The sequence below is a fragment of the Pelecanus crispus genome, chromosome 3 (genome assembly GCF_030463565.1).
Source record: "Pelecanus crispus isolate bPelCri1 chromosome 3, bPelCri1.pri, whole genome shotgun sequence".
In the NCBI taxonomy this organism is placed as follows: domain Eukaryota; kingdom Metazoa; phylum Chordata; class Aves; order Pelecaniformes; family Pelecanidae; genus Pelecanus; species Pelecanus crispus.
The window spans coordinates 66761431-66782764 of record NC_134645.1 but is presented as its reverse complement, the minus strand read 5'-3'; the positions used below and the strand labels follow the sequence as shown (position 1 = coordinate 66782764).

At 40.9% G+C, this 21334-nt stretch overlaps 1 protein-coding gene across 1 annotated transcript; it reads right to left on the bottom strand.

Annotated features, from left to right (window-relative positions):
* Positions 1-5647: 5647 nt before the first annotated feature.
* IL20RA (interleukin 20 receptor subunit alpha) lies at positions 5648-16894 on the bottom strand. Its single transcript, XM_075707869.1, has 6 exons — positions 16806-16894; positions 14752-14930; positions 13904-14079; positions 11538-11682; positions 10849-10988; positions 5648-6681 (listed from the first exon to the last, which is right to left on the bottom strand). The coding sequence occupies exons 1-6, from the start codon at positions 16877-16879 to the stop codon at positions 5746-5748; spliced, it is 1650 nt and encodes a 549-aa protein (XP_075563984.1). The 5' UTR covers positions 16880-16894; the 3' UTR covers positions 5648-5745.
* Positions 16895-21334: the final 4440 nt, after the last annotated feature.

The window sequence follows — 21334 nt, the reverse complement described above, 5'->3', positions numbered from 1 at the left end:
TCCTAATCCATAACAGACAAAAATGCTTAAATCTTTCGATTTCTGTCACACTGAAGTTATCTGGGTATTTTTTTAGAGTCTCCTGCTGATTTCAGTACAGGGTCCTGCCGAACACTTTCCCAGCTGCCTGCGATGACATGATGACTGAGAATTTAGAAACCCAAAGCAATTTTCTGCCCTGATGCTGGGCCACACTGCTGTCAGCATGCCAACTTACTTTGGACAGCTGGAAGGCGTTGTTTCTTAATGCCAGTTTTCGGAAGGCAGAGCTGACGATGCATGTTTATGGCACAGGCTGCTGCTATTAAAGCCAGTACCTGAACGAGTTTCTGTGAAATGAGAATGGTGTCTAGCACTACGGGATTCACTGCAGCGATTTCAGATGCTAGCAGACAGCATTTGCTGAAGCTGCTGTCAGAGATGAGGAGCAGTGATAACTTTCTACTTGGATGACTAACTCCTTCTAACTTTGACAAGGTAACAAGTAAGGCAGAGTGAGAGCTAGGAGGCTACCTTGCAAGTGATACAGAATTAGGACTGTTCCCTTTCTGCAGGTTTCTCAGCCTGCAGTGACCTTACAGTGTTGTAAAGAGCAACATGCATTCAGAGCAGGAACAGTGAGATTGAAAAACATTGCTGTAATGCAGGATATTGTTCCCCCAGCAGAACGGATGCCAAAGCCGAGAGCTGAACAAGCGCTACTGGAATGTGTGTGTCTTCTCTCAGCAAGCAAGGGTTTTTCATAGCTATGTGGTGCTAAGGAACAAGACCTCTTCTTAAAACCTAACTTAGTCCAGGAAAATCTGTCTCAGCTAAACTGATTCTGGAGGTTTCAAAAAACGGAAGTCTGTACTTTTTCTTCTCTTTTTTTTTTGTACCAGAAAGGGAAAAGACAGTGAGAAATTAAGGAGACCAACTTAGTGTTATTGCTGGTATAAATTACCAAAAATCTTTATGGTTTCTAGGTGACACTAAACATGAAAATGTCTTCCTACACTTACTGCTATGTGATCCTGGGCTGATGAAGCTTGAAACCTATATGCAAAACTGAAGCAGAAAAATCTTGACTTGTTGCTGTGTCTTCCTTTTATGGAGAACATTGGTATTTTGAATGGACAATGGGAGATAGCCAAACAGGTTTAAATCTTTAACTTCGCAAGAATTAATCACATCAAACATAGAAACTGCAATTGTTTAAAAATATGGTGCTTGGAATAACTGGTTTTTAACTCCACTGTATAGATGAGCCAACATTTCTTATTTAAAGGGGAAAAAAAGGATTAATCAGTTTTAAGACTTGACATCGTATGAGCATCATTATACCATTCAGCATATTCCAGGCAAGAAATGTCACCCATCTTTTAGCATTGTCACTGAAGAAAGACACGCTTGTTTGAAAGACCTACAGGCATCAGAAAATTTTCACAGTAAATAGCCGATTGTCCTTGTTTTAAAATGTTCGAACTGTGTTGCCATTCTGTCTTAAGTTTCGCTTCCTTCACATTCCAATAATTTTGTCTGGTTAAGCCTGTATTTGCAGGTTAGACCTTATGGAAGTCTTAACTCTCTCTGATAAACTTCAATAGATTTTGTCAGTCCCACATTCAGGACTTTATTCCTCTCTAGAGAAGTGCTAAAGCATAAGCTTAACTTAAAATTTAGTTTGAAATTGGTAGAAATTGAGCCAGTTTCTGTGCAGTCATTTATTAACAATGTAATTTGCAGTATTGCCTTGCTCAGGATGTTTTCATATTGTGCATTTTCTAGACTCTGAGAATGTTTTTAGAGCTCCTGCTGGACCTACCTTAATAGCCACAGTAAACTCTGTGCTATCTGATTAATAGTGTTAGCTACTCTTTCCAGAGCCCACCTCTCCTTCTAACCAGCGCACTACTGGTGCGTTGCAAATTACTGGACCATCACAGATGCTAATGCACTGCTAGCATCTCCAAAATGCACCTGCTTATCCTCTACCCACAGCAGGCCGCCCCAAGAACTCTTTCTGATCCCGCTTTTGCAGAGAACATCTTCGTCTCAGCCTTGTCCAGCCACCTATGTGCCTTTAGTGGTGCTCTGGTGAGGTGATCGGAGAGCCCCGTGAAGTCCAGGGCTGCTTGCATCCAATGGCTGTGCAATTTGGTTTTCCTTCTAACAATTTGGTGCTTTCCGTATGCTTCAGGTTACAGGTTATCCTGTGTCATGTATTAGGCAGTCCTCATGTATTCCTCACCTGGCTACCTTCACGCACTGGGCAGGCACTCTGGCTGCAGTCCTTATCATGCCAGGCACAGCTCATACTACATTTTTGCCTGCTGTATTTGGACTTTTCCATCTGCTCGTTCTCACCATGCAGTGGTTTTTCCAGGGCTGCTCTGTCAGACCACAGGTATCCTGCACTCAGCTGCCTCTTTCAGTCTCTCCTTCAAGAACCCTGTCACTCTCTCTAAGTTGTAGGCAGCAAAACCACACTTACAAATTCTAGTTCCTTTTCCAAAACTGTGTGTGCCCACACCTAGCTATCAGTTTCATCACCATTAGATCTCATCTTGACAGCTAGGCTTCCTGTTTTTCAAGCTCAAAAGAGCATTGCCTTAGCCTTTTATAGTAGTATTTGCCTTCTGTCTTCATGGCTTGGCTTATTTTGTAAACTGGATGCAGTTTTTCCAGTAGTGGTCACATCAGGCCTGCAGACACAGGTGAAATTCTATTTTCATTGCCATTGTAGTGAAGAAATATACATCCTTTTGTCCTCAAAATACTGCTACTTAGTTCTATTAATCTCTCACATCATTTTCAAAATCATTTTTTGAAGACTGCAAGTAGCCTTATATTTGAGTATAGTCTTTGCTTCTAGATATATAACCTTGCTTTTGGCTACATTAAGTGTATCAACCGAAGTTTAGTAAAGTGTAACAAAGACTAGGAACACGTCAGCTCTCTCATTGCTTGGATCTTCCGTGTAATTAATAGTCGCCTCTTGTCTGAAATCTTGTAGGTAGAATTACAATTTTACATGGAAGTATTTTGCTCCTTGCTGACTGTTTGGCTTGCTGAAGGTACCATGTCTAATCAGTTTCATTTGTTTAATATAATTGGAAGATTTAAAGGCAAAATAGGAGTAACTCTGAGGATATTAAAAAAGCCATCAACAATTTACTGGTATTATATTGATGGAAATTTGCGCTATTTTTTCTACCTCATCACTTCCAGAACTTGAATAGCTAACCCAAAAAATTCTTTTGCATATAAAAGAAAGTTCTTGGTGTCGTTTACTTTTTTTTTCCCCAGCTGTGATTATCCTGAGAACACTTTGAAAGTATATCTTACAAATATGAAGGACTGCTTGCATAATCTAGTATCAGTTCTGAATTTAATGCAAATTCAGATGAAAAGCAAGCAACACTGAAAGTGCTGCAAACTTCTATTACAAATATTTTGGTCCAAAAATTAACTACTATTTCAAAGCATAAATTTGTTATGAAAATGCATGTGTGATTGCAAGAATCTCAGTATCTCATGCCCTGACCACAAGTAATGTTAACTAGGAAGGCAATGCCTTTTCAAGTACAAGAGAGGAAATAAATGCTATACAACTTAATTGTAACTGACAAGTGTAAAAAATGGGATAAGATGCAGAGAAAGGAGATTACAGTGACCAAAGAACTGAATTAAGTGAGATTCTATGGTTCACTTACCAGGTTTTCAAATTTTAATCAGCAATGACTTGATTATGGTATGTAAGTGTCCTTGCATGTAGTAACTGTTGGGGCAGAGCTTGTTTATCTAACAAGATAAGCAGCAGCAGACACCAGCAGCTGGCAAATAAGGCCAGAGGAAATACAAACCAAACATAAGGGATACCTTCCTCTTCAAGGAAGGTTGGTTGGCAGCTGGACCAAACTATTGAGGGAGCTGAAGCATCCTCATTCTTCCATGTGGAAGACAGACACTAAACACAAGCGATAGATTTTAGTGCAGCAGGAACTGGATAAAATTCAACAGACTACAGAAAAAAACGAAGTAATTGTTTCCTACCAACGTTAGAGCCTGCACGTTGCAAAAGACAAGAGACTATGTGCAAAGAGGTTAGTTAAGAAAACTTTGGGAAGTAGTGGGAATGATTTTGGGTGGCTTAAGTAATGCTGATCTATAATAGTAGAAATTTTGCCCTTTTCACATCTGTTCAGGTGACCCTCTCCAACTATCTTCTTCTTTCACACTGAGCTATAACCCTCCTCTGTGAACCTCCTGATGCACAAAGGTATCGATATAAGTATTTTGGTATAACATTGCTACATGATCTTTATTATAAACACAGTTGAGGACATTTTTTTACATCAGATAAGGAGTCATCAGCATGAAGTATTTTACTGTCATTTCTGGTTTTAAAGTCTATGACTACAACTGAAATATTTCAGAGGATGAATAGTCACAGAAAATGCCAAGGTCATGCACCAAAAGCATTACATCAGAGAAGAGATATTGGTAAAGGTCTTCCTTCAAAAATACACCTAACCATGTACCTAGTTTGGAGGGTACAAGTTTTAAACATCATGGAAAAGTTTTTTCTCTTTTTTTTGCTTCTCCTCTTCAAAACCAAACAAATCATTACTGTGATTTTTTTTTGGTGTTCAAAACAAAGGTCCGTTAAGTAGAAAAGTGACAGATAGGCCTTTGAAAAGTACCACCTGCCCTAGTAAGTAATTGCGAGGATATCCTGTAATTTTACTATTCTAAATAAATATTCCATGACATGGAGAAAAAGTGAACTTGTATCACAAGTCCTGGTCAGGACATCAGGTAAGAAAAGAAAGCCCACAAGGCACACTTTCTGGGTCTGCCACAGCCAAGTGGGATGTGTCTGAAGAAGCAGCGGCGTGTCTGGGGCAGACTTCTCCGTCTGAGCTACTCACGCCAGCCTGCCATTAAAGTCATCGTAGAGGAACAGACACTTGCAGGACATGAGTCACACAAATGCCGTACTGCGAGTGTCTAAGGCTGAATGAGACATGGTTTGTCCAGTAAGAGTATAGGCGTTTCACTGAACCCCTCTGTGCCACATTTTCCCCCAGTTTAAAATAAGACAAACGCTTACTTTCTTCTCCCTTATGTCTGTTGAGCCTGCAGGCACACCTGCTAGAAGAATTGTTGCTGGCTGCATATCTGTGCAGCACAGTATGGATGGGACCCTGCACCTCAGACAAGTCTTTGGAGAGAAATACGTAAGAACTTCATTAAGTAGAAGAATGTTTATAAAACAGAAACCAAATATATACTGGAATGCCCTTAACTTCCACAAAAGTCAGCTCAAACCATTACATGTAGCAGGAGTGAGACCTAGAAAAGACTGCATTGTGTCAAGATACACGAAACAGCCCAGCAAAACGTCATATTGTTGCTTTTTATTTGTTAAAAATAACTGCTTTCAAATACCAATAATTTGTTTTGGTAGGAATTACAATGTGAAAATCCTAACAGCATCCTCTGTAAATATATATATATTTTTTAAAGTACAGCATCTCATAACCATAATATTTTTTTACCTGAGGGGTTTATGATGGGAGTTGAAATCACTTATATCACACCTGGAAACTGTTATAAATAACATATCATGACTAAGCTGTTCAACTGTGATGGTTCCAAAACCTTCAATACATTAAGATGTGTTTTCTCCACTGAGTCCATAGTTCTCTTTGGCAAAGGCAAAAAGATTTTGCATTTTAGAATATTTTAGAAAATTACTGTTCAGTCTTCCATTTCTACATGCAGTCCCCATTGTTCCTTGAATTGCAGGAGGTACATTTCTTGGTCCTCTGGTGATTCATCAGATACCTCTTTCTCATACAGTCTGGACAAAATTCCCTCTTTGTCAGGATCATCATACTTGAATACTCCTTCACACACCTGATTTTCAACACTGGACAAGGTAGGAATATACAGTCTTCCAGTGTGAGGATCCCAGTCTACTAATATGGTCTGTTCACTCTCTTTCTCCGTGAGGCCCTGTGCTATTTTTTCCAGCTGAGGATAAGATGTCTGCCCAGATTTTTCAGTATCCAAGTCCACCAAGTTGATATGGGTCTCACCCGGCAATTCATCTGCTGCATCAACCATCTTCAGATTAAGTTCCTCTATTTTCTGTCCCAAACAAGGGTCTGCTGCCCTCACCTCTAGTTGGGGGCAATACGGCTGTCCTGTTTCCATGTTAACCAAGTGCCCCAAAGCAATCTGTGGCTCACCTAGTAGTCCTCCAGGGGCAGAGGTCTTCTCTTTCAAACTGAGTTCTTCTAGTTTCTGACCAGGACTGAAATCTTCAGCCCTTACATCATGTTCATACTCTACAGTCCCTGCATTTTTCTGTCTCAAAGTATTCTTTGTTCCAGTCTGGCCATAAGATGACCAGTTCCCAGTTTGGTCCCCTTCTGCTAAAATATCCTCTTTGCGTGAAATCTCTTCGTGTGAAATATCAAGCAAGTGTTTTGTTTCCAGGACTTTTGAAGGCAAATCCTTACCTTCAGTGCCATTGTAAACAGTATAATAACAGGGACTTCTCCCTTCTGATAGATGATTGGATTCCTGAGATGGCTTGTACTCATCCACATTAACAGAGATAAGGTTGACCATTATTTTTTCACATGGTATGAAAACCCTTTCCTTGCATTTGTCAGTGTAGCGCCATACCTGGAAAGCAAAAAATATTTTGATTTGAGTGAAATATAATAAAAATACCATCTTGCTTGCTTGCACACAGTATGAGAAACAAACAGGATGAACTCAAGTGTTGGTCAGCTCCCAGAGCTATCATGTCATTGGTATTAGTGAGTCTTGGTGGAATGAGTCCCAAGATTGGAGTGATGGGATGGAGGGCTACAGGCCGTTCAGGAGTGATAGGCAGGGCAGGTGAGGTGAGGGTGTCACACTGTACACAAGGGAGAGGTTTGATTGTACAGCCCTTACAGTTAGTGATGCTGTGGCGGAGAGCCTCTGGGTAAGGATTAGGGGGAATGGAAAACAAAGGAGATGTTGTAGCGGGTGTCTACTACCAATCACCCAGCCAGGATGTAAGCACTGATGAGTTATTCTGTAAGCAATTAGAAGAAATTTCAGGATCAGTATCCCTGGTCCTTATGGGAGATTTCAACTTCCCAGACATCAGCTGGGAATATCATACTGCTGTGATAAGCAGGTTTTGGAATACTTGAAGTTTGTAGGAGATAACTTCTTGTCACAGGTACTCAGTGAGCCAACTAGGAAAGATGCCCTCCTAGACTTGCTATTTGTGAATAGAGAAGGACTCGGGGGATGTGATGGCAGGTGGCTGTCTTGGTCACAGTGATCATGAAATGGTTGAGTTTAAAATTTTCAGTGTATTGAGAGAAAAGGACAGCAGAGTTGCCACCCTGGACTTCAGGAGAGCAAACTTTAAGCTACTCAGGGAGCTACTTAGCAGTGTCCCCTGGTGTCGTGGTTTAACCCCAGCCAGCAACTAAGCACCATGCAGCTGCTCGCTCACTCCCCCTACCCCGATGGGATGGGGGAGAGAATCAGAGGAGTAAGAGTGAGAAACATTCCTGGGTTCAGATAAGAACAGTTTAATAATTGAAATAAAGAAAATAGTAATGATAATAATAACAATATAATAATGATAATAATAATAACAATATACAAAGCAAGTGATGCACAATGCAATTGCTCACCACCCACCGACCGATACCCAGCCAGTTCCCGAGCAGCGATTGCTGCTCCCCGGCCAACCACCCCCCAGTTTATATACTGAGCATGATGTCAGATGGTGTGGAATAGCCCTTTGGCCAGTTTGGATCAACTATTCTGGCTGTGCCCCCTCCCAGCTTCTTGTGCACCTGGCAGAGCATGGGAAGCTGAAAAGTCCTTGACTAGCATAAGCAGTACTTAGCAACAACTAAAACATCAGTGTGTTATCAACATTCTTCTCCTACTAAATGCAAAACACAGCGCTATGCCTGCTACTAGGAAGAAAATTAACTCTATCCCAGCCGAAACCAGGACACCCGGGAATCTGCTTTTGAGGGCTTAGGAGCCCACGAGTGCTGGTCAATCTTTAAGAGTCACCTTGAGTGACAGAGTCATAGGACACATGAGAATGGTTCAAAGCTGCACCAGGGGAGGTTTAGACTGGACATTAGGAAGCACTTCTTTACTGAGAGGGTAGTCAAACACTGGAACAGGCTTCCTAGAGAGGTGGTTGATGCCCCAAGCCTGTCAGGGTTTAAGAGGCATTTGGACAATGCCCTTAACAACGTGCTTTAACTTGGTCAGCCCTGAACTGGTCAGGCAGTTGGACTAGATGATTGTTGTAGGTCCCTTCTAACTGAAATAGTCTATTCTATTCTATTATACTGTTACACGTTTTTAAAATATAAGGCTAGTCTAGGCCTTACTACGATTCAAGATGTCAATTTAAGGAAGAAGGAAGTTCATCATATAAACCTCCAGAAGTGTTAATATTCTCCACTTTTTTAATTCTATCCAAACTAAAACTACATCATGACCAGCTCTAATTCCCCTTTTCTCATCTTTGCCACGTCAAAATAATGGTTAGAACAATTCTGTCAAAATCTGGTTTTGTTTCCACCAGCACAAACTCAAGTGACTTTGGAGAAAACATGAGAGTTGTCCTTGGGTCACAGATTACAGAATCTATTCTACTCTTTTTAACCGGTGAAGAGGAAGTGCAGTCAAAACCACATCCCACAAGCACAGAGTCGGGCACCATGTTAAGGTATAGCTTACAGAAAATTAAATAATATCAGGTTTCCTTTCAGAGAGGAAGCTACAGATAAGGTTGAAGTGCACTGTATGGAGCCTGCATTGTGCAGTCTGTCACAGGGTGCTTTTGTGACTCTATGATAAATCATCTAGTTAAACAGTAGGAATCTTTCTGAAATGAGTAGTATTTCTAACAGAAATAAATACAGTATAAGCAGTCAGTAAAGGAAAGTGCAATGCAAAAACAACCAGAAGCTGTACTTCAGTGTTTTCAAGCTTGAATGGAAGACTAAGACCACTAATCTATGTACCAGGTAGTCCGAAAGCTCCCCCAGGTCAGAAGTGCTGGACCAAAACAAACTGCTTATTCCACCTGCCCCTGACCACATGGGGTGCCCATGTGGAATAGTCTGTAGGCTGGGAAAAGCAGTGAGCATCATTAAAATACCAAGTCTACATTTACTTGTTACCTTAACATGAACTGAACCCAGAGGTGGAGAAATAATATTGAAGCTTTCAAGGTGGTCACAAAAAAGTGCAATGGACATTAAAAAAAACCCAACATACAATACATTTATATAAGAAGAGACTCCTGGAGCTGGAGTTTAGTCTGCTGTTGAGTGGGGATTTTTCCACTAAGTAGCTCTTTATGTTCTCTGACTGTAAAGAGCTCTGTCCTGCTAGCTCTCCAAGGGAGACCAAGCTACCATGCCCTGCATCCCAGGACAAACAATAAAGAACAAGACAGACAGAGAACAACTTACTAGGGCCTGTGGTGACAAGGGACAATGGTTTTAAACTGAAAGAGGGTAGATTTAGATTGGACATAAGGAAAAAACTTTTTACCTAAGGGTGGTGAGGCACTGGAACTGGTTGCCCGGAGAAGTTGCGTGTGCCCCATCATTGCAAGTGTTCCAAGTCAGGCTGGATGGGGCTTTGAGCAATCTGACCTAGTGACAGATGCCCCTGCCCATGGCACAGTAGCTGGGCTAGATGATCTTTGAAGGTCCATTCTAACCCAAACCACTCTGATTCCATGATTCTGTTATAAAGCTGGTGCCTTGCAGGTGCAGGAGGATTCTCCATGCACATCTGAGCACCCTGCAGCAGTAGCTGCTCTACTCCTTCCGAACCTTTCATGAAGTATTCAGTCCCTCTGTGAACATTGCTCCTATCACCTCTGTGCTGCTCTAGATTTCTTCAGAAAGATCAGCATGTTGAAACCAACTCCTTTATACCTCTCATGTCATGCAGATTGGATTAACATCAAAGTGTTCATTCATTATTGTAATTGCATGTTTATGGTCGAGCAACTTGTTTAGAAATACCTGTGAGAAAACTCTGCTGGGCTCATGAGCTGGAAACCAATAGTGTTTCTTAGACTTTATGTGTTCTTTCTAAAAATTAACAAACTTTGCAGCTTTTAAGAAACTTGCAAACATTTTTACGTACAAAGTGCATTTGGGCTGTCTAAATAACAGAATGCATTTGTTGGTACATTTTTGGGTGTTAGGAAACAGTGCAGTATTTGAAAGTATTCTTGAAATCCAGATTAAATTATCTGTATGATGCACATGTGCTAAATCCTTCACAGTCACAATTAAATGGTAAAATGTAATACCCAGTAATGGTCCAAGAAAACATCATGGGGTTTCTGCACTACTTAATTATGTTCTCTTCTTGTTTCTGATTTCAACCAATTAATAACTTTTGTTCACCGAATCTCTACTGTGCTTTTTCATAGATAAATTTAGGGAGTGCTGACTTCCTAACAGAACTTGCCTCAGTGCACCTCAGACCTTGCTTATGGCAATGACTCTTACTAAACGAACAGCTCTGTTCTGGTCCTCATTAGCTCTGGTCATCTTTTTAGATCTGGTCATCTTTTTAGACACAGTTGCTAACTTGAGTTATTACTCTGTTTTCCTTGCATTTAATAACCCTCAATGTGATGTTCTTTTCTTGATTTGAGTGGCAACTAGAGCTTTTATTTGCAGCTAGCCATGGTTTCCTCCCAGCCGACTCGGAGCCCCGGAAAACACACAGCTCTGCTGTGAGCGCCCAGGTTGGCAGCATCATCCGGCAATAAAGAACACTTACCAGGTTTGTTGGATGTTTCTGTTTGCTGACATGAATATACCTGTGCACACAATAGGATATCATTGAAATAAAAAGGACAGCCAGCATGATAGGCAGAACATATCCAAATACGATTGTTATCATCTCATCTGCCGTTTTATCTGTTAACAAAACAAAAGTTTTCATTGTACTGAGCAACTTTTTAATGTATTCAGACAGAAATGTCCATTCACCACACTGCTTTTTGGATATGGGATGCAAATGTTTTAGATAAACAAGGAATTTGCAGAAAATTTTTAAAAAAATTACATTTGAGCTACAGGACAAACTTTATTATTATCTAAATTATAAATTAAATTCTAAAAAGAAGTAACAACCCCTCCCCTAGGTTCTCCTGTTGCTAATTTCAGACTGACCCAGCTCTGCCACTCCCAAACCTCATTCAAGGAGAAAAAAAATATTCTCCATTCACTAAGACTCAAGGAATGCAGATCCTTTTCTTCAGAGGTACTGTCGTACCTCCCAGTCAGTAGATCCCAGATTCGTTTTACTAAAGGCAAAGACTTTTTCATCAGTACAAATGCACAGAGAGGGGAGAAACAATGCTAGCTTTTCACTTTCACAATGGATATGTAAAAAACGTAAACTCAATCACCATGATTTTTTTCTAACTCACATCTTCTTTTTGTAATTTGCCAGCTTACACATACCTTTCAAAGTAGAAATGCAATATTCTTTGGAGAACCCACTGTGCAAAAGTGGTGTGGTGACATATATCTGTGCACTGACACAATAAGCTGTTCCAGATTCTAACCAGGGCACAACCAAGGTGGTGTTGCTGACGGAGAAGAACCACTGGAAGACATAAAAAAAAGTGGGGTTTTCCCCTCTACCTCCTCACTTACAGAAAAGTAAAGATATTCTACACAAAATGTGTCACAAGCACAGAAATTTTCTGGAAAGAATAATGATACAGTAAGAACTGCCAGCTGCAACCTTTCTTTCCAAATGCAATCAAAACTCAAGTTATTTGTTAGGTCATGTCCTCTCTGAATATTTTATCTTCCATTCAATCATTCTTCTACCACTACTGAACAATTTCATGCTTTATATGAAGTAGAATTGCGTGCCACCACTAGCCCATATTCTCATGCTCATGTTGCAATAGAGCTAAAGCATCACTCCAGCCCTGTCCTGATGCATAGGCCAATGAAAGGCACACGGTACAGTTCCACAAAATCTTTCAAATTGGGATATTCTGGTAAAGATAGGAGCCTTAGAATAACGGGTGTTACGTAGATCTTGGGAATTCAAGGTCAAGTAATTGCTCTATGTCAAGCATCTTTATTAAAAAAGCAAACAAACAAAAATACCAAAACAAAACCCCCTTTTGTATACCTCTCCCCCTTTTGTATACCTCTAATTGCTTGTCGTGGTTTAGCCCCAGCCAGCAACTAAGCACCACGCAGCCGCTCGCTCACTCCCCCTACCCCGATGGGATGGGGGAGAGAATTGGAGGAGTAAGAGTGAGAAACACTCCTGGGCTGAGATAAGAACAGTTTAATAATTGAAATAAAGTAAAATAGTAATGCTAATAGTAACAGTATAATAATGATAATAATAATAATGATACACGAAGCAAGTGATGCACAATGCAATTGCTCACCACCCGCCGACCGATACCCAGACAGTTCCCGAGCAGCGATCGCTGCTCCCCGGCCAACCCCCCCCCAGTTTATATACTGAGCATGACGTCATATGGTATGGAATAGCCCTTTGGTCAGTTTGGATCAACTATTCTGGCTGTGCCCCCTCCCAGTTTCTTGTGCACCTGGCAGAGCATGGGAAGCTGAAAAGTCCTTGACTAGCATAAGCAGTACTCAGCAACAACTAAAAACATCAGCATGTTATCAACATTCTTCTCCTACTGAATCCAAAACACAGCACTATGCCTGCTGCTAGGAAGAAAATTAACTCTATCCCAGCCGAAACCAGGACATTGCTAATCTTGGCATATTAATATCCCCTTTGATAGAAGGTGACCTTTTTTCGTGTGAAATTTCTGTCTCTCTTCAGGAAATTCAGAGATCTGCCAGACAGAGATTGTGCCTGGAACATGGGAACAGAAGAATGAATGTTTCTGTAACTGATCACTGAACTCTTCCTCATCTACTGTGTTTATGCTGGGAACTACTACTTGCTAATGAAATGTGAATCTGCAGAGACAGATGAATGAAGATGTTCAGAAGTGGTGGCACTTTGTCATGATGTATTGTGAGTACTGACAGCAGACTGACTGGCTGGGGAGCAGCTCTGCCGAAGATGACTGGGGACAGGCAGCAAGCTGAATGTGAGCCAGCAATGTGCCCTTGCAGAAAAGGAGGCACACAGCATCCTGGGCTGTGTTAACAGGAGAAGAGGCAGCAGATGGAGAGAAGGGATTATCCCCCTCCACTCAGCGCTCATCAGACCATGTCTAGAATACTGTGTCCAGTTTTATTCCCCCTGATACCAAAAAGACTGACAAACTGGAGTGGATTTAGTAGAGGATCATCAATGTGGCTGGGGCTGGAGCACTGCCCTGTGAGGACAGGTTGAAGAACTGGAGCTTGTTCCACCTGGGAAAGAAGAGATGGCTTCAGGGGGACCTAACAGCAGCCCCAGGATGACCCAGGGAGGTCACCAAGAAGATGGAGCCAGGCTCTTCACAGTGCTGAATGGTGGGAGGATGAGAGACAATGGCCATAAGTTGAAAGAGGGAGGTTCAGATGGGATATAAAGAAACACTTTTTCTCCCGAGAGGGCAGTCAAGCAGTGGAACAGGTTGTGCAGTCTCCATCGTTGGAGGTTTTCAGGATGCAGCTGCACAAACCCTGAGCAACCTGGTCTGAGCTCCTGCTTTGAACAGGACTTTGGACTAGAGACCTCCTGAGCTCCCTTCCAACCTGAATAATCCTACAATTCCTATAAGGCTGTGAATCCTATTTCGATTCTTGCTGTTACAGACAAAGCAGATTTCAGGAAGCACAGAGCAGAGATTTAACCGATACAGTTCTACAGCCTTGTCATAGCTTACCCGCTTCTTTGTTTTCTTGTTGAGGACGGACACATTGTATTGCAGGCCAGGATACACTTGAAGCAGAGATATGGGTTCTTCCTCAGGACTTCCCTTCCACTTCTCAGGAGCAGTCAGAATGATTGAAATAGATTTCTCAGTGGAAGATACACTTACCATGGGTGGATCAATTTTAGCTGGAAAAATGAACATTTACAAAAAGCAGTCAAATGCAGCAGAGGCACACTGATTTGACCATGCAGTTTCTTGAAGTGGATGATACTAAATTTTTGTAATGTTTTTGAGAGTCTAAGTAGGACTTTGAACAATTCATTTATATGGGTAGAAAATTATTTTATCAGATAACTAAGAGGATCTTTACAGTGAGAAGGTGAACACTGACTTGGAATTTTGCCTAGGAATTCCTGTGACTTCGCAGGATAAACAATCTTGAAACTCAATTTGCTAAAACAAGCTAAATTACCAGTATGTTCTCAGATTATCTGGCACAGATAAGAGATATTGTGCTCTAGAGTGTGATTACTGCTTGGTTTAATAGAGCCTTTTCAAAATCAGAGTTCTTTATACTGTGGATGTGCCACAGCTTTTATTTGCCTTGAGGAAAGCTTTAACATAGCATAAAAATGTATTCAGTCTATGTAAGACCGTATATATAACACACATATATCCAAATTCTAAGATGATTATTTCAATTACTTCTGCCAAAAGCATAAATGTGAAATAACTGCAAAAAAATCTAGCCTCATGTTGAAATTAAAATATCATATGCTATGAAGACACATGCAGTCTGAGCACACAGTATTAATCAAGGCCATTGAACATCTGGCTGTGTGATGAGCCTTCCTTACTGTCTGTAAGAGGGTTGAATCGTGTGGTCTCCATCCAGTCAGAGCACATCCCATTTAGGAAGGCTTTAACGCTTGCATAGTATTGTTCTTCGTAGTCAGAGGTCTCACTGGAGAGGTCACACCACGTTCTGTTGATATTCTTGCATTCTGGCTTTCGAATCCATTTGCCAATACCGTATCTGTATTGAAAAAGAAAGAGAAAGGAGCTGTACAAAAGCTATTGCCATGGCATTAGTCACCTGATAATACAGCACAGAAACTAACATTACAGCTGATAAAACACTTTGCTTGTTCTGCAGAAATCTGCAATTTCAAGGAATTCCCAACTTCAGCTGAAGTAAAACACAAGATTTCCACAAGTTTTTAATGAAAAATAAATCAGAGTAGGCCCTATCCAGAAGAGGCCATATGGAACTATCTGGGATGCTACTGATACCAATCTAAGTCCAGTTTTGCTTACACAGACCAGAGATCTCTCAACTTCAGTCTCCACAGCTTTAGTTTAAACCCTAAATGTAGGATAACAGAGTCAGGATAACTATTTATATAGAGACAAAGAATTCTGTCAGAATGGTCAGTGGCTTGTCCTGGTGTACGGAGACAGATGATGCTCGAGGTCTCCAAGATGAGTGGACAGGAGACTACTCATTGCTGACTTTTACTTCTTTTTCTTGTTTAAGACTCCATTGGAATACAATGAACTTCAAAACCCTTCTAGTTGAAAGAGGCATACGCGTGCCATCAGCAATGCCTCAGTACTGACCAACTCTTATACGCTAGTAGAAGAAATCAAGGTTTCCTTGAAAAATTCCTGCCTGGATTTGCTCAGAAGCCTGCTCTTCAAATTCACATTATGCTGAAAAGAATTCCCCTTTGCCTGCTAATTAGTAAGTGCATGTGGCAACTTCTACACGACTGCACAACAGTATCACTCACCAGCATTTTCCACCTAGCTCAAGGCCTTGCACTCCTAGGCAGGCAGAAGCACGTATGAATATTTTTGTCTTCAGTGTGAGACAGCTGTACCTGACTACACACTCTTCCGTGGACCAGCTGACCCTGCAGAGTCAGCATAGCCAGTGCTTTCTGAGCATTTTTACCTTCTACATAATTATCGTTCATTCCATAATCACTGAGCACTCTCCCCTTTTCCAGGAGGTGGACTATGTCGCTCCTCTGTTAGCAAAGCACGCAAGGTCTGGGCAAAAGACACTGCAGTCTCTGACTGTAGAAGCAACTCCTTGCTTTTTTTAGTAGCCAGTACAAGTTACAGGAAACTTCTGGAGATCTAAATTTGTTTTAGTGTCATGAAAAAATTACTAGACTGAGGGAAGTGTTCATATTAGAGGTAAAGATTGGGAGCATTACATTATCCATGACTACAGTGCTACCCCTATTTATAAGCTAAACTTCCAGCACTGTCCTGTGGAATGACCCAGTGCTCTCTCAGTGGGAACAAAGGAGATGGATTCTGGTCCTTACTCAAATTCCTTGATATCCTACAAAGGTGCAGACCTTGAAAATAGAAGGGCCTGATTCCAATCACATTACTTGGTTTTCTACAATACTTGATAACTGCAGTGGATTTTCTCCTAGACTAAAGAGGCTTGCAGGATCAGAAGAAATCTGTGGGAGTTGGGTCTGTTAGAAAAGACCAGCGAAACACTGGGTGCTGTTACTATTGTATTAAAAACTACATCTCCAGATCTGTTTAAATGCGTACAGACGGCTAACATGTACAGATGCCAATCCACAGCATAGTCCTTCTTCGTCCTTCTGTTTCATTTCTCAGGAGCACCCCTGAAAGCTTCCATTTTGCATCCTACACTTCTTTAATAGGAAGAAAGTCTCCTTATAATTTTTTTTTTAACTGGATCTGAAGTAAGCAGTACAAGAAGTAAAAGTTAAAAACCATATTGCTTAAGGCTAACCCACATTTTAGTTCTCCTTTCTTTACTTTTTAATGGCCCTATCTAGCATAAAGATTTTTTAAATTATTATTTAAAGTGGTAAAATAAAAGTCAGCGGGGGATAAAATAAACAAGCCAACTTACACTGAATACTTCACCTTGTAGCGTACTCCATCTCCTGTGCCTTCTGGTGCTGACCAGTGAAGAACATTCTTCATGTTTACAGATTCAAAATGGACATTCCTAGGGTTGGGCAAAGAACAATACAACTCTCCTGAGAAAGAAAATAAGAAAGGAACAACACACACTAAGAATCTGCAAATCCATATGCTTCCAAGTTAACCAAAAAAGATACTTAAAAATAAGTAAGCCATAAAATTCTACATACTGCCTTTCTTATCATTAAAAGCACAAGGTTGTTGGCCATGGAAATTAATTTTTTTCCAAAAGTGTCCCTAGCTAGTGCAGTCCCAAATTCCGTCTATATGAATGCGTTTTTTCTCTAGCAAAAATGGCTTTGCCTTTTATGACAGACATAGGCATGGAAATATCCAGGGACTGAAAGCTAAAGCTAGAAAAGTTCGGCCTAGAAGAGACACATTTTTAAAATTGTAAAGGTATTTGAATATCAGAACAATTTAACACTGGAAATTGTAAAAATATCCTTGATGCTTCAGTAGAATTCTTCTTGTAACCGAGTGGACTTTTAAAAATCAAACCAGGTATTTTTAAAGACACGTGGAGTCTACTGCAAACACAGCTTTACAAACTTTACAAACAGTATGACTTCATATTGGAGAATTAGACTGGATGATCACAATAGCCCCAGTGTCCTTTAATCTACCTTGATTCTCCAGAAAGTCAAAAGTGGACTCCTACTGTTAGGTCACTCATCTTAATTGCTGTTCATTTCACCAGCTTTTGAAATGAATAAGCAAGGAAATCTGGGGCTCTTAAGAACCCAGTTACATGTCTTCCTACTCTAACAAACTTAATGGAGATGCTCACATTGCTAAATCGCTTGCAAAACGGAGGCCCGTAGGCCCAGGGGCAGAATCCCAAGCTCCAAGCTGTGACTCAATTGCCAGCACCTCCTGCAATGAGAGCTGCTCCCATGGGAGCAACCCTGGGCGACCAGCCCTGAAGCTGCAGCTGCTGGGAAGGAGCTTCTCATTGCGAGGGGCCACAAAAGCATAATGGGGAAGAGAAAAAGTGAATCTGTGGTTCTTCAGGACTTTTCAAAACCCCATAAGCTCTTCCTCCAGGGATGCAATTCTAGTTCTTAAGATAAGAGAGACAAAGAAAGGGGGAAATAAAGCATATTAACACCAACAGCGGGAACTTGTGTGACTTAATAGACCTTGACCTTTGTTACTTCCTTAAGCAGACCTGAAGGGTTTTTTGTAGTCTATTTCACTATTACTACAGTAACAGTATTCATCCTCCTCTACATGTAACATATAATTGCTTTTGTAAGTAAAAGTCACCACCATTTTCTTGATTAACTTGCTGACTTCTAGCTGTCTTTGAACCAAACAGTAAAAGCTTTTCTCTGCAATACATTTATTAAAACAATCTCCTTGTAATTCTGTAGAGACCAATTACTTTAAACTGTCTCGGTGGAAACTCCGGGTTTTCCAAGCCTCTAGCTGTATGTTAACGTTCAAAACAAACTCTGGTGTATGCCTGCATCTGTATCTTCAGATCATAAGGCTGTTTATAGAGGGTATTTTTAATGTTGCTTTCTTTTAGCTCTAGCAGTTAGCTAGTGTTCAGTGGCTTTCAAAATTTTTCTAGTCGGAGAACAAGTTTCATCAGGTATAGTCCTTAGGGCAAGCTTGTTTATTTCCAAAAAGTATGTAGAAAGTCCCGTTTCCTTGAACACAGAAATGCCCAGTGACAGTCATCTTGCAAGAACTCAAACTATAGACTCAATTATAATGAAATAAAAGAAGTTTCAGGATGTTAGGGGATGTGAAAGCAAGCAGAAAGAGACCTCCAGGAATCTGCCTTACTCTAACATTTGCTTCCAAGTGGGAGACACCGAACGTAAAAAATAAAAGTTTTGACTTCCCCCAAAATAAACGTCCTCTGCAACTGTTTCAGGTGAAACTAATCCAAATGTAAAGATGAAGCTGCCCAAGAGAGCGAATAAAACAGCTCAAAATTTGCAACATCTATTCAATAAAATAGAGAAGCTCCTAAACCACTAATGTGCATGCTACTAAGCCAAAACCAGCATTACATGGACTACGAGAAATCATCCATGCATCAAGTTTCATTCTTTGTACCACAAAGACCATAGCAGATGAGGAGGAGATTTGTCTCTGGTAACTTGGGCTCTAAGCGAGGCATCTACTTTGCAGTGGTCATAAAGAGGAGAGGAAGATAAACTCTTCCATAGGTTGGTTCATCTCTCGAGTTAGGATGGACCAGACAGGGTGCATCTCTCTCCTTCCAGTGGAGATGGTGGTCGAGCCCATCAGCCTTGATCTCTGCTTCCCTAGCAGGTAAATTTATCAGAGATGCACCTTGTCTGGGGAGGAGTGGCAGGGAACACTGTAAGTCTTTACATGAGAAGGATAATCTATCCTCCATGTCCACCACGAACAAGGAGGAAAAGGACTGGAGTTCAGTTTCAACAAGAAAGGAGGCACTGGGAGTAACCCCTTGTAGGAAAAGGAGCAACACACGAGGATGGGTCACCTGGGAGGGCTGCTGGATGTTGCGAAGGGCAGATTAGAGAAATGCCTGCCAGAAATGACACTAATTTAGCTGTTTCTGTTTCTGGTAGTGGGATGGACTGGGTGATCTCTTAAGGTCACTGCCAGCCCCATTTTGATAGGCTTTCTTATACCATCTGATAAGTCTGGCTTCACACCGTGTAGTAATAAATTTGGCGGGGGTACTGCCGAATCAGGTACAGGACAGCTAACAACATCCCTAACAGCTCACTTTTCACACCTTTTTCCTTTAAAGGGTTTTAAAATGTGTAGGCCTTATCAGGCCAATCCATAGTCACCAAATTGAACTGGCCAGAGGCAGCCAACTCATCACAGACAAGGGAAATGACTTCCATTGGTTTTCTGAATGGTTTTTGTTTGCCTGTACCTTTGCACATTTGTCCACCCTTGCATAAAAACATTTATATTCCTTGAGCACATTTCAAAGTAGCAATAGTCATGCATTTGTCTGTTGCATTAAAATATTTTTAAACTAGTAACATGTAAAGGTGGGGTTTTGTCGATTTTTATTTTTTTTTTAAATTTCCCTCCTCCCAGTGTGGTTTCTGCTGTGGTAAATGAAGTTTCAAAACAGAAACACTGACTGCAGCAGATGAGCCAATCTCAGCACACAGAACCCACAGACTGTATCTTTACAAGATCTAAAGCATTACAACACTGCCGGCGTGCTCCCACCTGCCCCCAGCTCAGTGCGATTTGGAAGGCAGAGGGACCGAGACCGTTAACTTTCCATTTGCTGTAAAAGCAGAGATTTGGTTTCTATTTCTGGTCTTGCCCCTTTAGTAAAGGCTTCTGTTTGCCCTTACAACAAATCGTGCAAGTTTTTTATTCCTCAATTTATATCTGTAAAACAAGAATAAGACTACCATACTCCCCTATTTCTCCAGGAAGACTTAAGAATAAGCTCCTTCATGTCTACTCAATGCTCAATAGTATCAGAAGGCATGCATAGAAAATAGCTCATACACAGAGCTTGTATGTTCCGTGGTTATCAGTCAGAAAAGGACTCAAGTATGTCCATTAGCTGCTTATTTCAGTATCTTGTCTTTAAACACAATATATCCAGTTATATTCTGATCTTCTTTCCATTAACCAGGATTAATGGCATGTCACATGGAGTATTTTCAGTTCGTACTGGCCTATGTGAGAGTAGAAATCGGTCATACATGTTGCTTTGCTAGGTTTAGTCCGTTTCATCGACAGTGGCTGTCATCACTTCCCAGTATAACCAAGCCACTTTATTTATTTCTTGCATGGAAAAACCTGGAGCCCTTATTACTGTCTTTGGAAATGCTGTAAATCAAACCTTGACTAATATCCTTCTTTACATCTTTATGACTGCACACCTGGACTGGAAAGAAAGTAGTAATATAGGCTTGCAAACTTCACCACCACAAGGAAGAGCCAAGTCCTGATCTTAGAATAAGCTACTGCAAGACTCTCCAAAATAGACATGACTTAGCCTGAAAACACCTTCACGCGTGAGTGAAAAAACCCACTGACGTCAGTGAGATTATTCACATGAGTAGATGACTGCATGGCAGGCACCTCATCTTTTCTTTGTGAAAGTGTCTGCTGGGTTTAAAAAAGTGGTCAGTTTTAAATGCGTAGAGCTCCCTGCCAGGTATGTGCCTTGCTTGAGTCGCTACTATTCAAAATTTAGTTTTCCGTATCTGTCTGTCTACCCACACATACATACACACACATATATACAAATACAAACACACATAATTTTGATGTTACAACTATTATCCGTTCAGTGTATCTGCTTTTTGTCTGCTAGGAGGCACCACTGCCTAGCTCAGTGACAAACCGCTGTTTAATCTCAATGCTACTGAACAAATACAGCTGCAACTACCTGTGCCCTCTCGCTATGAGCAGATTTGTTAACTTTTCGCTTGAGTTAGGTAACCAAAGCATAAAAATACA

Excerpts from the sequence above, each read along its gene's own strand:
- IL20RA (XM_075707869.1), bottom strand. The coding sequence starts at position 16,879 with ATGAAGAATGTTCTTCACTGGTCAGCACCAGAAGGCACAGGAGATGGA. Across the intron at positions 14,080-14,751 it reads ATTCAACCCTCTTACAGACA|CTAAAATTGATCCACCCATG; the intron begins GTAAGGAAGGCT and ends TCATTTTTCCAG. Across the intron at positions 11,683-13,903 it reads ACAAGAAAACAAAGAAGCGG|TGGTTCTTCTCCGTCAGCAA; the intron begins GTAAGCTATGAC and ends TATGTCTTCCAG.